Source organism: Bactrocera neohumeralis, chromosome 5 (genome assembly GCF_024586455.1).
Source record: "Bactrocera neohumeralis isolate Rockhampton chromosome 5, APGP_CSIRO_Bneo_wtdbg2-racon-allhic-juicebox.fasta_v2, whole genome shotgun sequence".
NCBI classification, from domain to species: Eukaryota; Metazoa; Arthropoda; class Insecta; order Diptera; family Tephritidae; genus Bactrocera; species Bactrocera neohumeralis.
The window spans coordinates 20,672,850-20,689,213 of NC_065922.1; the positions used below are offsets into that span (position 1 = coordinate 20,672,850).

The 16,364-nt window shown below is 33.1% G+C and overlaps 2 protein-coding genes across 4 annotated transcripts in view; both read right to left on the bottom strand.

Annotated features, from left to right (window-relative positions):
* Positions 1 to 2,019: 2,019 nt before the first annotated feature.
* Positions 2,020 to 2,685, bottom strand: LOC126758312 (loricrin-like). The gene has a single exon (XM_050472545.1). It carries the CDS (start codon positions 2,683 to 2,685, stop codon positions 2,020 to 2,022), a length of 666 nt encoding a protein of 221 aa, XP_050328502.1.
* A 9-nt stretch (positions 2,686 to 2,694) lies between these two features.
* The window catches only part of LOC126760055 (homeotic protein ocelliless), a 182,929-nt gene continuing 169,259 nt past the window's right edge, over positions 2,695 to 16,364 (bottom strand). For all 3 annotated transcript variants that reach the window (XM_050475405.1, XM_050475404.1, XM_050475406.1), the window contains one exon: positions 2,695 to 3,879. In XM_050475405.1, coding sequence (XP_050331362.1) covers positions 2,695 to 3,879 — 1,185 coding nt within the window. The remainder of the gene's footprint in view (positions 3,880 to 16,364) is intronic.

The following is a 16,364-nucleotide window of genomic DNA, read 5'->3' on the forward strand; positions in this document are numbered from 1 at the left end:
GATTAATAAATTGATGTTTCATTTTTCAAAAGTTGAAGAGTTTGAAGAATTTGATGTACAACATATACCCATTTTATGATAGATTAAGTTAGGTAAGACGGCTGATTCCCAGCATGGCGGGGGATCACACATAGACTGTTATGTACAGTCCATTGTAAAGCTAAACGAAAAACCTGCCTTAGTTGGATCTTAGCTATCCGCAAAAACACCCTGAACCTATGTATAACTAAACTGGTTAGGGATTTATTATTACGCCAGGGAAGAAGAAGGTATTTTATTTCTATTTCCTCTATTTCACCTGTATATCTGAACGTATGAGATCCGAGGTGTTTTTGCCCAAGCCATAGAAATAATAGCGACGCTTTTCATTACTCATAAGAAAGGAAAATATATTCGTTTTTTTTTTCAAAAATCTTCCAATATTAGTAAAATAAGAATATACAAAGTTCGCACTTTAGTCCAAAAACGAGTGAAGTATTTAGTTCCGAAATTCCTAAATTAAGGAATAATTTTCGAAGCCATTTTTTGATTCGTCAGCAGTTTTGTTAAGAGTGCTTTCTAATTTTGTGTTTTTTATTTTAATCGAATTTTTATTTTCAATTTACGAATTATTTATCATTTTATTAGAAAAAATATTGAAACAATAAAAAAATGTTTTGCAAAATATATCATTATTCAAATATGGTTTACAGTTCGAATTTATTTTAAGTTCCGTTCAATATTATTTCTTTTATTTTTAATGATTTACAGCTTTAACATATAAAACATAAACAAACGAGAATTTTAGTAATTTAAATTAATAAATAAAATTTGAATGATTTACTGTTATAATCTCCACTTTCCTGTGAGTATTGTTTATGGTTTATAAAACGATTAAAACTTGATAATTAGCCGTGCAGAAACAATTTATGAAAATTAATCAATACATTTTCTTAATAAACTCATAAATCCATTTTACAAAATTTCAAAACATAATTTTTCGAAGAATTTTTTTAAGTGTAGCTCCAAAACAATAAAACTTTTCAGCAAATTTTTGCAGTGTAGTTCGAAAACAAAAGGTTTTGATAAAAGTCTTCGAAGTTTAGTTCGTAAATAAAATATTGTTAAACAATTGAACAAAACATTTTGAAATTATTTTTTGTCAGCGTATTTCGAAAACAAAAGATTTTGGAAAAATTGTTTGAAGTGTAGTTCGAAAACAAAAGGTTTTGAAACAATGTATTGCAGTGTATTTCGAGAACAAAATGTTTTGAAAAAAGTTTTCAAAATTTAATTCAAAAATAAAAGATTCTTAAACAATTTTGGCAATGTGGTTCGAAAACAAAAGATTTTGAAACAATTTTTCTATCAGCGTTTTCGAAAACAAAAGGTTTTGAAACAATGTTTTGCAGTGTATTTCAAAAACAAAAAGTTTTGAAAACATTTTTTACAGTGTATTTCGAAAAAAATATTTCAAAAATTTTTGGAAGTTTAATTTTAATTTTTTTTTTTTAATTTTTTCCACTGTAGTTTGAAAACAAAAGATTTTGAAAATTTGTTTTGAAATCTGACAAATAAAAAGTCATAATTCCTCATCACCAATTATTGGCTAAATATTATTGATAGAAATTTCAATAAACAAAAAGGGGCAACACTCAAGCGCATTACGGTATATTTGAGTACATTACTTACGTTACAATTTTCGTTTAAAGTTTTTGTTGAAATTCTGTACAAACACACACATACGTACACACATTAACTATAATTAAAGAGATTTTTGAAATTTTTGTTCCTAATTTATCACTCAATATTTCGTTGATACTGGCTGCAAATGTTTTTGCCTTCACACCTTGCTTTCTTCTCTTAAATAGCTTCATTCTGACAGCAATAATTCCGCTCTACTCTCTATCTTTCACTCGAACACTTTCACTCACTCTAACTCTCTATCTATCTCTCTCACCCCGCGCACTGAGCATTTTCGTAGTGTTTTCCAACACTGTCACTAACGGATATGTCTCCTGAGTGTTCCCAACTCCAAGCTCACGCATACTCGTCCGTTGATTCGTAGAAATGCGACGGCGGTGCTGGTGGCGGCAACAAGGGCGCTCCTGCCGACGGCAAATGCAGTAGCGGCAGCGGCGGCGGTGCACTTGTCATTGTTGTTGTTGCTGTTAGTGGAGTTGTTGCCGGTGGCGGTGTGCTGCCTGGCGACAGCTTTATGGCCAACTGTTGTGGCTGCTGGTGATGATGTTGCTGATACTGATGTTGATATTGGTTGGACAATTGTTGTTGTTGTTGCTGTTGGTGCTGCTGATGCGGCTGCTGTGTGGACGCATACTGATGTTGCAAGTTACTGCGATTGTTGACATTGCCGCCGCCGCTACTGCTGCCACTACCACCGCTATAGTGTGGCAGCATTGCGTAATCTTCGTTGCCATCGTGCAGGCCATAAGTGCCACGCCCACCTACGCCAATGTAGTTATTGCCGCCGCCGCTGAAATGCTTGATGCCCTCACCATATATGCCACCACCACCACCACTACTTGCACCGCTGCCACCACAATTACTGCTGCTGCTCCCGCTACCCATTAACGAAGCGCTGATGCTGCCGCTAACACCTCCGCCACCGCCACCGCTCACGCTACCGCTGCCACTGCCGCTTCCGCTAGCAGCGCTGTTGTTGCTATTGCTGTTGCAATATTGCATCAGCAGATTCTACACCATGTTCACGTACTTGTCTTGTGGCGACATGTAGTCCAGGCTGTTCTGCGAGAAGGCCTGCGCCGACACGGTGCCGGTGAACGAGGGACTAGGTGAGAGGCCGAAATTCGAGGCGCTGTAGCCGGTGTGGCCCATATTGTAGTTGACCTGATTCTGGTTGCTGAAATACTCCATTTGCGAGTAGTAGCTCGGCGCCTGTGCATAGTTGTTGGGATACTGTTGATATTGATTATGCCAGAAATTGTACGAATCATGATTCGGCATGTACGCCGAATGGGCGGCCGAGTGATGCGCCGACTGTGCGCTTTGTGCGGCATGTGCTGCAGCGGCGGCCGATTGTGGTGACATGGGTGTGATGGGCGGTGATGGTGTTGTGATGCTGGAGCTCGAATCCATCGGTGTTATATTGCCACCGGGTTGCACCAAACGTGGATTCGTCGCGGCCGCAGTGCCATAGATGCTGTGATGATGTATGGCGCTGCTGCTGATGTCGCCGCCGCCGTCCTTCAATGTGTCGTAGGTGGAACGCAAAGAGCCGTCATTGCCGACCGGACCGCCAGGGTAGCCGCCGCTGATGTGTTCCTTCTTGCAGACAATGCTGACGGGACTCACGGAGGTGGCGGGTGTGGGCAACAGTGGTGAGGAGTTTTGATGCGCAGCCACTGAGGCGTTCAGTGAATTCACCGTGGCCACGGATGGGCCGGACGCTAGCGAATTGATGCCACCACCGGCGGACATGTGATGCGGATGTGTTGAGTGTGCGTGCGACGAAACGGCCGAACCGGAGGTGGGCGTTACCGCTGAGCCCGAGGCGGAAGCGTTTAGGAAGGAACTGTGATGGGATTTTATAGACTGTGCGACGGCGGCGGCGGCTGCGGCCGCTGCTGCTGATGAACCGCCGGCATTGTTCGGATTATTCGCATTGCCGCCGGCGCCCGAGGAGTTGCCAGATTTATTGCCGCCGCTGCCGCCGGACGTGGAATGCGATGAGTGTGAACTCGATTTGTTGGCATTGGATGAGCTGGAATTGTTGTTGCTATTGCCGCTATTCGATGTGTTGCGCGATGTAGAGCAGGAGCCGGAGCCGGAGCTGACATTCTTCGAACTGTTAAGGCTATTTGATTGCTGTTGCTGCTGCAGTTGTTGGCGACATTTGGCGCGCCGATTTTTAAACCAAACCTGGAAGGAAAGAGAGGAAAGTGAAATGTTGAAAGTTGAGCTTACAATTATTTTATACAAATTTTCAATAATTTCTGCAAGTTTTAATTTAATTTTATTTGTGGAACTTTTGCTTTAAGCTGAATTTCGAAAACGGCTTAAAATGATTTTAAATTATTATTTTTAAAATTTCCAAAAAATGATTACTGCCAAATTTCGAAAACAGTTTTGAGTATTTTTTTTTACAAATTTAGTAAGATGTAGTTAACAATTTTCATAATTTCTTCAAATTTTTTGCAATTTTTTTGGGAGCTGAATTTCGAAAATAGTTTTTAGTATTTTCTGCACGTTTTAATTTGTTTTATTTTAAAACAGTATTTTTATTTTTTTTAATATTTAAAACAAAATTTCAAAATTTTCGAACATACTTTTGAATATTTTTTTCGAATTTTTATTAACGTTAATTTGAAATTTTGTAAAGTTTCTTTTTTTTGAACTATTGTTGAGCTGAATTTCGAAAATAGTTTTCAATATTTTCAGCACGTTTTAATTTGATTTCTTTTAATATAATAATTTTGCATTTTTTAATATTTAATTGCAACATTTTCGAAAACATTTTTGTATTCTTTGTAAATTTTAATTTACATTAATTTAAATTTTTTTTGATTTGTGTGTATATGCTATTGTTGACCTGATTTTTGAAAATAGTTTTATATTTTTCTGCAGATTCGAATTGAATTTAATTTAAAATTATGTTTTTTTTGATTTAGTAATTAAATTTTTAGTGTTTTCAAGAAAATTTGTCATTGCTAAATTTCGAAAACAATTTTGTATATATTCTAAAATTTTCATTAAATTTCCTTTAAAATTTTTACATTTAAAAAAAATTGCTTGAGGAATATTTGTTGGCGCGGGATTTCGAAAATAGTTTTCAATTTTTTGGGCAGTTTTTACAATATTTCAAAAACAGTTTTAAATATTTGCTACAAGTTTTAATTAACTTTATTTTAAAATAATACTTTTTAATATGAAAAAACATTTGGTACAAAATTTTGAAAACAGTTTTGAAAATATTTTAAATATTTTTTTGCGTTTTTTGAGGGAGCTGAATTTCGAAAATAGTTTTCAATATTTTTTCAATTTATTTATTTTTAAATACTATTTTTAAAAATTAGTTATTGCGCAATTTCGAAAATAGTTTTGAATATTTTTTACAAATTTTGATTAAATTTTACTTACTAAATTTCGAAAATAGTTTTTAAGCTGTTAATTTTGACTGTTACATAATCAAAAAAATATTTTTAATATTAAAAAAATATACAATAACAAAAATAAAAATATTGCTATATTTCAAAATCATTTTGAAAGTTTTGCAAGTTTTCTTTTAAAATTCTATTCGCTTAATGTTCACTCACACGCAACTAAAATAATTAAAATCCGCAAAATGTCAATTTAACGACTTCAATTGCCGCATTTCGCTGACAAAAGCAAAGAACAGCAACGCAAAACAGAAAAAAATCAAAACTTGAAAGCAAATTACAGTTACGCAATTCTAAAATTCAATTTCATTGTTGATTAAATGATTTCAAAAGTGACTACTTGCAAGTAAACGAACCTAAACGCAAATTTAACTTCGGAAATATGGCTGAGAACAACGGCGAAGGCAGAAGGGTGCCACCCTCACACACACACACACACGCACGCATTGAAAGCAGCGAATACGAAGCCCTTTATAAAAAGTGAAATCAAAATCAATGCATTACACTTGACAATGGCACGCCAACTCAAAGAAAACTGTAATATAATTCGCATTTCAACGTTTCGCCTTTGTCAGCGGTGTTCCAGAGGATGGGGTGAGTGGTTGGGGGGAGTGGGTGGAATAGTGAATAGTGACGCTGTTGATGAGATGTGAGCAATTTGCGAGCCTTTTTGGTGGATAACGGAGTTGTTGTTTTTGTTGCTGTTGTTGCTACTACTATGCTTGTGGTTGTTTGTGTCACTCGCGTTGTTGTTGTTGTACTTTAAACAAATTTTATGCGGCAACAATGCATGAAAATGTGCTGTGGTGGGGCGTTAAGAGGGTAATGAAATTTGATACGCCTTGTTTAATGCGTTTTTCCTACTCCCCTCCACACTATATACTCGTACAACGGTAATCTTGCGGCGAACACACAGACACACAATGTCAAATAAAACGCCCTCAATTATTTTACCGATTTCAATGAAATGCTCGAGTGAACACGACTCGATAAAAAGTCTCATTGTGTGGGGTGAAGTGCACTGTGGTGGATTGTGGTGTGAGGTGAGTAGAGTTAAAGTAACGGTTGGCGATCCTTTGGCAAGCACACTGCCAGCCAGCAAGTGTTAACTTCACAAGACCGGGTGTTAATGTACATATAAATGTTTGTGAGTATGTATGTGTGGGTGTATGTCTGGCTTGTAGAATGCTTGAGTGTTGGTTAGTGTAAGTGGTGCACTCATTTCCTTCCTCAAGTAGTGGTTGCTGGGTGGGAGTGCTTGATAAATTCGGTTGTTTACCAATGCTAACCATTAGCAGGCGTCAATAAATGTGTTTGTGTGTGTGTGTGTCAACTTTTTATTGTGTGTGTGTATATTTATTAGGAAGTGTGTGCCTTGGCGTTGTAGAGTAGACCAAAATCACTGAAATAATATTGGTAAACGAATATGGTCGTTCGCACACACACATATACATAAATGTTATTATATACAAACACACCTACATACATATAGTACAATCAAGCAAGCTGAAAGCACAGCTGTTTGCCTCAACAAGAGGATTTCAAGCGCTGGCTCTGTTTAAGCGCTCATTTATTCATGATATGTATGTATGTATGTGGTTGGCGGTGAATGCTTGAGAACCGGGCGTGCGGTCAGGCGACGTCAGTGGCAGCGTCGAAATCAGTTACAAGGACACTTTTCTCTACGGTTTTTATACCCAGATCCACCAGCCCTGTCCAGCTATCTGTTCAACTGCGAATTAGTTACTCAGTTTTCGAGATCTTGAACTGAAACTTTGCATACATTCTTTTTCCGCCAATAAGCTACTCATTTGTCGAAATCAGCGATATTAGATCACCGTGGCATATAGCTGTCATACAAACTGACTGTTAAAACTCAAGTCCTTATATGGAAAATGTGCTTATTTGACAAGATATCTCCACCAAATATGACACAGATTATTATCCGAATAAACGCTATAAGCTATGAAAAAATTGTTCAAATCGGACCACTATAGCATATAGCTGTCATACAAACTGACTGATAAAACTCAAGTCCTTGTAACGAAAACTTTTTATTTGACGAGTTATTTTTACGAAATTTAGCAAAAGTTATCTTCCAAGTCAACGCTAACAACTCCCAAGAATTCGTTCAGATCGGACTACTATAGCATATAGCTGCCATACAAATTTACACATCAAAATCAAGATAAGGATCTCTTTTCATGTTTTTATGCTATAAGAAATGCAACTGTGTAGGGTATTATAGCAACGTTTTCCTGTTTTTTCCTCTCCACAGAGTTTATTTTGAAGCTTCTGCATCAGCTCTCCTTTAGCATAACAAATAAGGATAAGTGAATGTCGCCGCCTGCCGCCTGTTACCGAAGTTAATGGGATGTTGAGGCAGCAAGTCGAGAGGGTGCAAATGTGTGGGCGTGGGTGGGGTTTGCGCACTCAACAATATAATCGAGTCAATTTTCTTAAGCACGCGCACAAGCAAGCACACACACGCACACAGAATATACACACTCACACGCACACAGAAATAGCCACATACACTTGCTGCGTTGGTGGGCACATTTTTATCCTTTAGCCGTGAGCTGATTGAATAACTTCATCAATGGGCTGCGAACAAGTTGCTCTTTGGCGTTTGTCGGCTTGTTTCCTCGCTTGCTTATATTTGTTTGTGTTGCGGTGTGGTGTGGCGTACACACGCGCGTGACTTTTTGCACTTGCTCTTGGCAGTGTTGCGGCCAGCGGCGCCGGCGTTGCAATCAAAACACTTTTTATGTGCCTTCTTCGCTAGAGTGCCGTTATAATTTATTCATTAATGCCATTTCCGTTCGGTTGACGGTCTCTGCTGTTTGCTGCTTAACACTTGACGCCGAGGAGAGTGCCCACCACATTGTTGTGTTGTTGTTGGCTTTTCGTCCTTTTTTATTATAGTTGCGTTAACACTAACAACAATGCCACTCGCACTAAATAAATAAACCCAGTGGCAACAAAGTGTGCACACTCCACATTTTCGACACTCTGCGGTGGCTAATGGACAAATCTGTGAGAGTGTGTACTGTGTGTGCTGTATATGTGTATGTACATAAGTGTTAAGCAATGCAAAGTGCTGCTGCATTTTGATACATTGTTGGGTGTGTGGAAATGTTAATTGGTGTGGGAAAATGACAAAATGACGAGTTGTTGATGGAATTTTCTCATTCAAAGTGTTGTTGTTATTATTTTTGAATAAAGTGAGTTTTTTTAATTCAAATAAAATAAATTTTTTAGAGGAGCTTGGGGAGAAGTTTCTTCTAAGTTTGAGTTAAATTTTTTGCTCTTGAAGTCAGTATCAACGAAATAAGCCTCGGCAAGTACTGGCAAGCGTAGAAAAAAATAGATTATTGAGTTAACTTTTAGTAATGTTTTCTGGATTCCCTAATATAAAAATCTCTAATCTCAGAACTGCCAATCCAAAAGCATTGAACTTCTGATTTTTATTTTCGTAAAAAATTTTTATCACAAATAAATTATAAAATAATTAAATAAATATTTTTTCTCAAAAAAATCAGAAATTTAAAATCTCACAGTACATTTTGTTTAAGAATTTGAAATATTTAAATTTAGTTTTAAAATTTATTTTCTGTAATTTTTCTTTTCACTGAAAATATTTTTTGAAATAAATTATAATAATTAAAAAAAAAAAAATCTCCAAATTAATGAAATTTTGTAAACGTAATTACGTAAATACAATTTTTAAAATTTCATAACTTTTTTTAGAAAAAATAAAATGTTCATTATCTTCCAATATTTAATAATTGATAATTTTTAAATTTATATTAATTAAATTATAACTAATTTTTTTCAATTTTTCTTTCTAGAAATATTTTTTAGTTGTAATAAATTCGAATAATTTTTTCTAAAATAAAAAATTAAATTCAAAAGTGTGTACATAATGTTTAAAAATTTGTAAACGTGACTTTTTATAGAAAAAATACAAATTTTACGATTTGGAATTTTTAAAAATTCATATTTTTACAAAAAAAAAAAAATAAAATGTTCTTTTCTTTAACTCAATTAAAGCCAGAAAGAATTAAAAAACATTAAAACATAAATTATTCATATGTATTATGTGGTTAGCTTTTTTAATAAATAAATAATTTTTTTGTTTTTACTTTTTATTTATAAAATTTTTTTTGTAAATGCTTCCTTTTTTCGTTAACAATTTTATAATAATTTTTTTTAATTAGTTGTGTTTAAAATTAGTTTTGATTGACATTTTTATTGATTTTGAATTAATAAATAATTTTTTTCATATAAAAATATTTTATTGCTGATTTTATTAATTAATAAAATTTAACAACAAAAATATTTTTAAAGAAACAAATATTTTTTTAAATGTTACAAATATTTTTTTAAATTGGCAAAAAAATTTAAATTTAAAATTTTATGTAACAAAGTTTTTTATTAATATTCGTTTAATTGTGAATTAATTTTTTTATAATATTTTTTTTTTTTAAATTAAATGTTTTTAAAATTAGTTTTCATTAATATTTTTTTATCATAAATTATTTTTAATTAATAGATAAATATTATAAATATTTTTTTATGGAAAAAAAATTTTATTGCTCATTTTATCGTAAAAAAACAGAAAATACGAAAAAATATTTTTTAATTAAAAATTTTTGAAAATTCAAAAATCTTATTAAAAATGATTTTTTTATATTTTTTTTATCATAAATTCTTTTTAATTAATAAATAGGTATTATAAATATTTTTTTATGGAAAAAAACGAAAAAATACGTAAAAAAAATTTTTTTCATTGAAAGAAAAAAAAGAAAACAGTACGATTTTTACGAAACAAATAATATATATTTATCAAATTAAAAAAATAAATCTTTTTTCAAAATAAAATATGTATGTAAATACTAAAATATCAAAGTACAAAATATATTTTTTAATTTCAAAAAATAGAAAACAATTTTGTGTTTTTATTAGAAATTCAAAAATTGAGAAGTTACAAAAATAGCAATAAAATCTCAAATGAATTATGCAATGCTCATTAAATTTGTCTTCTGTATTTCCTTTCAGAAGTCATACGAAATTATTTAAGAGTGTTATGCAACTGCTAATGACAAACACAACAATGAGCACAATACAACAAAATAAGTTTAATTGCGAAAATAGAAAAAATAATTTTCTAACAATTATAACAAAAGGTTACAATTAAAAGCGCGAGATGTCTGCGGAGTCAAAAGAAGCTGGCCACACAAGCGGGTCTTACTAACGTACATACATATAGTAGACATACATACATACACATACATACATATATACTTATGTGATGCTTGTATTTGTATTCTTGCAACAAAGCATTTCACAATTATCGCATTACGCACTCGTGTTGTGCAAACAGAAAACACATACATGCACACATACACATATAATATATACATTCAACTAAATATGAAGTGTTGCTAAGTGACATAAGCAACAAGAAAACGCAAAGGAAGTGATGAATAGCGTATTTAATGGTCAATGGTGTGCCATAATGTTCAACAGACAATTTTCAAAAACAGAGGAAAACAAAGAAAAGCTTTCGTATGCATTGTGGCAGACGCGCGAAATGCGTAAGAAAAAGAAATGTTGCAAAACGGCAATAAATTGTAAGTTTATGTAACATGTGGCGAAGTGAATAGAAAAAAAGAACAAAAAAATTGTTTCTTTGTCTTTTTGTAGAAATACAAAGCGCTGAGAAAGCAAAAGGAAATAATTTCTCAAAATAAAATCGAAAAAGCGCAAAATTGTGTGAAAGCAAAAGAATTAAAAAGAAAACGGACAACAATTAAGCATAAATTGGGAAGTGATGTAAAAAGTTGCAGCAAATAACCAATTTCAATTAACAGTAAAATCAATTATAAATAAAATTATATTTCGGAAAAAGAAAATTAAAAAAATGAAAAATAGCGGAAGCAAGGAAGACAGTCCAAAAAGTACACAATTAATAATAATAAACGCTAAGCCAATTAATTACGCTGACGACACACCAAATTTGTGACAACGCGACGCAAAGTGATGGAAATAATTTACAAATTGTGGTCGCAACAACAACATACATACACAGTATATTTGAAATGGAAAAAAAAAATTAAAATAAAAATCAGAAATTACAAAATTTAAAGGTGTTGGATATTTTCGAGCAAGCGTGCAACGCAATGAGCGGAGTCAGTGAGCGAACATTTTTAATCCGCAGTGAGAAAATTAAAACGGGAAACAGCTGCAGTGCTGACAAAATATACACCGTTATTTATATAAACATATAAACACATTTATTCGTATGTATATATGTATGTGTGTGTGTTTATAAATAACGTTACGTTGACAATGTGCATGTGCAGCGAGCGAATGCGTAGCAGCCTTACAGGCGCACAAACAAAAGAGTTGCGCTAAGCGTACCAACACATGCACACACACTCTTACGTGCATAAAATGCTTAAATGCAGTTATAAATTGAAAATATTATAGTTGAATGGAAATTATAGAAATGCTGCGTGTAGGGTGACAAGCCATTGAAGCGTGGCAGCGACAATTTTACAAAACAAGAACAAGAATAACAAGCAAAAACGTTAATTTTGGTTGAACAGCAGAAATACCCTTTGCAAATAAAAAGGTTTTCTATACAAGCACTTCATTTTGATCGTGCAGTTTGTATGGCAGCTACATATACATATGCTAGAGTGGTCCGATCAGAAAAATTTATTCGAAAATTGCATCGTTGCTTAAGACAATAACCTGTGCCAAATTTCGTGAGAATATCTTGACAAATAAAAAAGTTTTCCATATAAGAACTAGATTTCGATTATTCGGTTTGTATGGCAGCTATATGCTATAGTAGTCCGATTTGAACGATTTCTTTGAAGATTGTACCGTTGCTTAGGACAATAATCTGTGCCAAATTTCGTAAAGTTATCCTGTCAAATATAAAACTTTTTCATATAAGAACTTGATTTCGATTATCCGGTTTGTATGGCAGCTATATGCTATAGTTGTCCGATATCAATAATTTCTTCGGAGATTGTGCAGTTACCTTGGGTAATAATCTATGCCCAATTTCGCAAATATACCTCGTCAAACAAAAAAGTTTCCCATATAAGCACTTTATTCTAATCGTTCAGTTTGTATGGCAGCTATATGTTATACTGGTCCGATAACGACAATTCCCACAAATAAACAGCTTTTTGGAGAGAAAAGTACGTCTGCAAAATTTCATAACAATATCTCAAAAACTGCGATACTAATTTGCGTATATCTAGACAAACCTACAAACCCTGTTCAGGGTATAAAAATGCAAGCAAAATCAAAATGGTAGGCGCTCTAGGCATACATAGCACACATACACAAGCATTGGATATGGAGTTTCAACTTGTATCTATATAAAATGCCGTTCGTGCCACCGGTGTTTGGTTGGTCGCTGGCTCGCTCGTCGGGTCGGTTTTATCTGCGCCTGACGGTTAAATTTGATTTATGACCAGGCGTCACAGCATCCAGCAGGCCTCGTTGTGTGCCACCCCTAGCACGCGTAAACCCTCTAAAAATTCATATTCACACCGCTATTAGGCAGCAAGCGGCTGTATAGTCGAATACAAATACAAAAGGTTACGTTACTAGAATATATATGTACATTCAATACATATGTATGTATGTATATAAAGCATATGTATGTATGTATATTTGTGCGATTGGGCAGGGCGTAAATGTTTGCGCTGCGCTGGTGCAGATAAGCTGTGGAAAATTATTACATTATTTGTATTGGTCGCCAGAGTCACACGACACATTTGTATGCGGGCAACAACAACAACAAGAACCGTTGCATTCGGGGTACCGTTCAGATTTCATTGCGCACAATAAATATCACGCTCATGTCAGTTGCTTTTTTTCCACCTTTCTAATTTTGCCCAAATTGTGCGCCCGCCCTATCAATTGTGGCAGCCAACAACAACAGTGCATGCAAGTGTGTGTTAGATGTATGCATGTAGGTGTGCTGTGCAATGAAAGGAATAACAGTTTACTTTGATTTGCGGATTTTGTGCGCAATGCGGAGGCAAATGCTTGCATGTACATATGTATGTATGTGTGTGTTCGTGACGATGGTTGTGTGCTGCTTTTAGGTTGGCAAGATGAATATCATTCAATTAATATTACAGTAACGATTTGTGTTATTATTTATTGGTGTGTGCGCGGCTTGGCGGCTGTGGTCTGATAGAGTCATATGTACATATGTTTGTATATAATATATATATGTATGTATGAAATAGTCAGTTTTTGCTTTGCACTAAATATTCTGCGAGGGGTTGCTTTTGCTTGTGGGAATGGCCTTTATGAATATGATTTTCGAAAATAAAGTAAATGCACGCACAGAAATGCCCCATAAATATTCATGAATCGCATAAATAATGTTTCAATTTCGTATGCGTGCAGCAACTAAATCTGAAAGGTATCTATGCGGTAAAATATGCAGGATTTATAATTTACAAATATGTATATCGAAAATTATAAAAAATATAAAATTTATATTTTATTTATATTTTCAAAGATAAAATTATTTTTTTTATTTTGAAAAAATTTAAAAAAAAATTATATTTAAAATTCTTCGTTGAAATTTTTTTATTAATTATAATTTTTGCATTAATATATTTTTTTTTATTATTTAATTTTTTCGTAAGAAATAATTTAATTAATAATTTATTAATTAAAAATATTTTGAATAATTTTTTTATGAAAAAATCAGCAAAAAGATTTTTTACGAAACAAAAGTGTTTATTTATTTAGTAAGTATCAGAAATTGAAAAGTTATAAAATATTTTTAACAGCAAAAAAATCTCAAATGAATTATGCAATGCTCATTATATTTGTCTTCTGCATTTCCTTTCAGAAGTCATACGAAATTATTCAAGAGTGTTATGCAACTGCTAATGACAAACACAACAATGAGCACAATACAGCAAAATAAGTTTAATTGCGAAAATAGAAAAAATAATTTTCTAACAATTATAACAAAAGCTTATAACGAAAAGCACAAGGTACCTGCGAAATCAATAGAAGCTGGCCCCACGGTTATGTAAAACCCTAATTTCAAGTACTTACATACATACATATGTATGTACATATATCCAATAATGAAGATATATAGATGAGTAACTGTGTAGTAATATTCCAACTGACGAGGAAAAATTTATTAAACTTCGAAAATTATTTAGAAAGGGTTTCTAGTGCTTGGAAGAGCATTAAAATATGCCGTTATAAATTGTAATTTACGTTTTAGAAGAGGGAAAACATAAGTATTTAACGACATTGTTGCTATAGTAAAATAATAAACTTAAAAATATTAATTAATTAATTAATATTATTAAAAGAACAATGAAATTAACAATTTTTTTTTTTAAAAAAAAGAACGGTATATTTATGGGTGATCCTTTTGAGCCCAAATTGGTTATTACACATATAAAAAAAATGTCACTATATATAGTGATTTTGACAGCTTGTGGCGGCCATGTATAATTACAGAATTATGTAAAATTTTGTCGGTGTGTTCAGTAAAGTCAAAATTTCTCAGTGTGTTTAGTAAAGTTTGCCAACGTCATGTTTCACTTTGACGCTACGTTTGGATCTTGTCCTAGATTCACAAATTCACGTTACCGTTTGGTGCGGATTGTGATATAGAGGCATCATCGGGACTTATTTCTTTCAAATTGAAACAGACAATGCCATTGCCATCAATAGCGAGCGTTATAACACAATATTGACTGGATTTTTCCCAGAGTTTGATGAAATCGACGCGGACGATCTCTATTTGCAACAAGATGTTCCACATACAAACATGGCCAAATTGAGTGCAAATTTTGTCGACTCGTTAATTTCGAGAAATGACCGTCAAAATTATGCGATTTAACGCCTTTCGAATATTTTCCCTTGGGGATTATTATACTATAAAGGATTTACCCCTCGAGCAACGCTTGAAGATCTCAACAACATTCAGCGCACTACAGCCTAAAATCCAGCTGAATTGCAGCACCAGATTATCAAAAATTGGCGTAAATGGGTGGAGACCGCATTTCAGTGTATTATTTAGAATCTATATTTTCACACCGTATGTAATGTATAAACACATATTTTCCTCAATTGTTTCCGGATTATTCTACACTATATATTTTATAAAGAAGATTATATACTTTTTCACCGTTATTTTACTTTTTTACACAAATTTATATCTGCAAATTATGTCATTCTCATTCACTTCTCGTTGTCTGCTACATACGGCTATCCTTCTCTATTACTAACCATTGGGAGGAGTTACGAGTACTTGTAGTCATTGCTAACGCCTCATGGTAGAAAGAGATAGATTGAGTTCAAAAGTAAATATTGGCAAATTAGCGATCAGTGAGTTAGAAGTATGTAACTTAAGGGATCATCTCAGTGTAACCCTCCGAAAAATCACTGATTTTCGCGATTTTGTTTTTTATGTTGAAACTAACTAATCGTTCCAGTTTTTTTTTTAAAAAAATACCTTCATTACGAATACAAAATGATTTTTTTTATGTTTATTTATTAGGTGTATAATAGTTAAATAAATTGATTGATAAAGTGACACGTAAAAAAGGTCCTGTACGAAGTTCACAATTGTGTAGGAAAGTTGCTATCGCGCTATAGAAGCTTTTTGTTTTTTTTTTTGAAATTCGACAAAATGGCGACTGTTTGAATAAAAGATATCGATTTTGGGTCTTTTTTTCGACAGTTTTTCGTAGAAAAAAATAGGAAGATTTCAAAAAAAATTGATTTTTTGAAAATTTCACACTGAAGCAATCCTTAAGATCCACATACATAAGTCAGTTGAGGTGAGTTCTAAATAATTTTTGACTCCCCCATAACTTGATATAGAATTTTTGTTAAGTTATTAATTCGATCAATATCTAAGTATGGATAAAAAGACTGAATTTTTCTCAAAAGAAAAGTCAATATTACTTATCTAAAATATTCATATGTTTGGTATATACATGCAATATATACATACATATATTGCGAATATACAAGTAAATGAAAGTGATAAAAAATATGATTTTCAGATTTGTGCATATTAATTATATGTATGTATGTATGTAGCGTCATCCACAAATTTTTTACTCTAGCATATTATCGGGAGCTTTCATCCAAAATATTATTTTGTGAACTAAAACGTCTCTTAAAACATAAATTCCTATTAATGGACTGCAAATATTCTCT

What these genes read in the sequence shown, in the direction of transcription:
- LOC126758312 (XM_050472545.1), bottom strand. Translation starts at nt 2,685, where the DNA reads ATGCAATATTGCAACAGCAATAGCAACAACAGCGCTGCTAGCGGAAGC.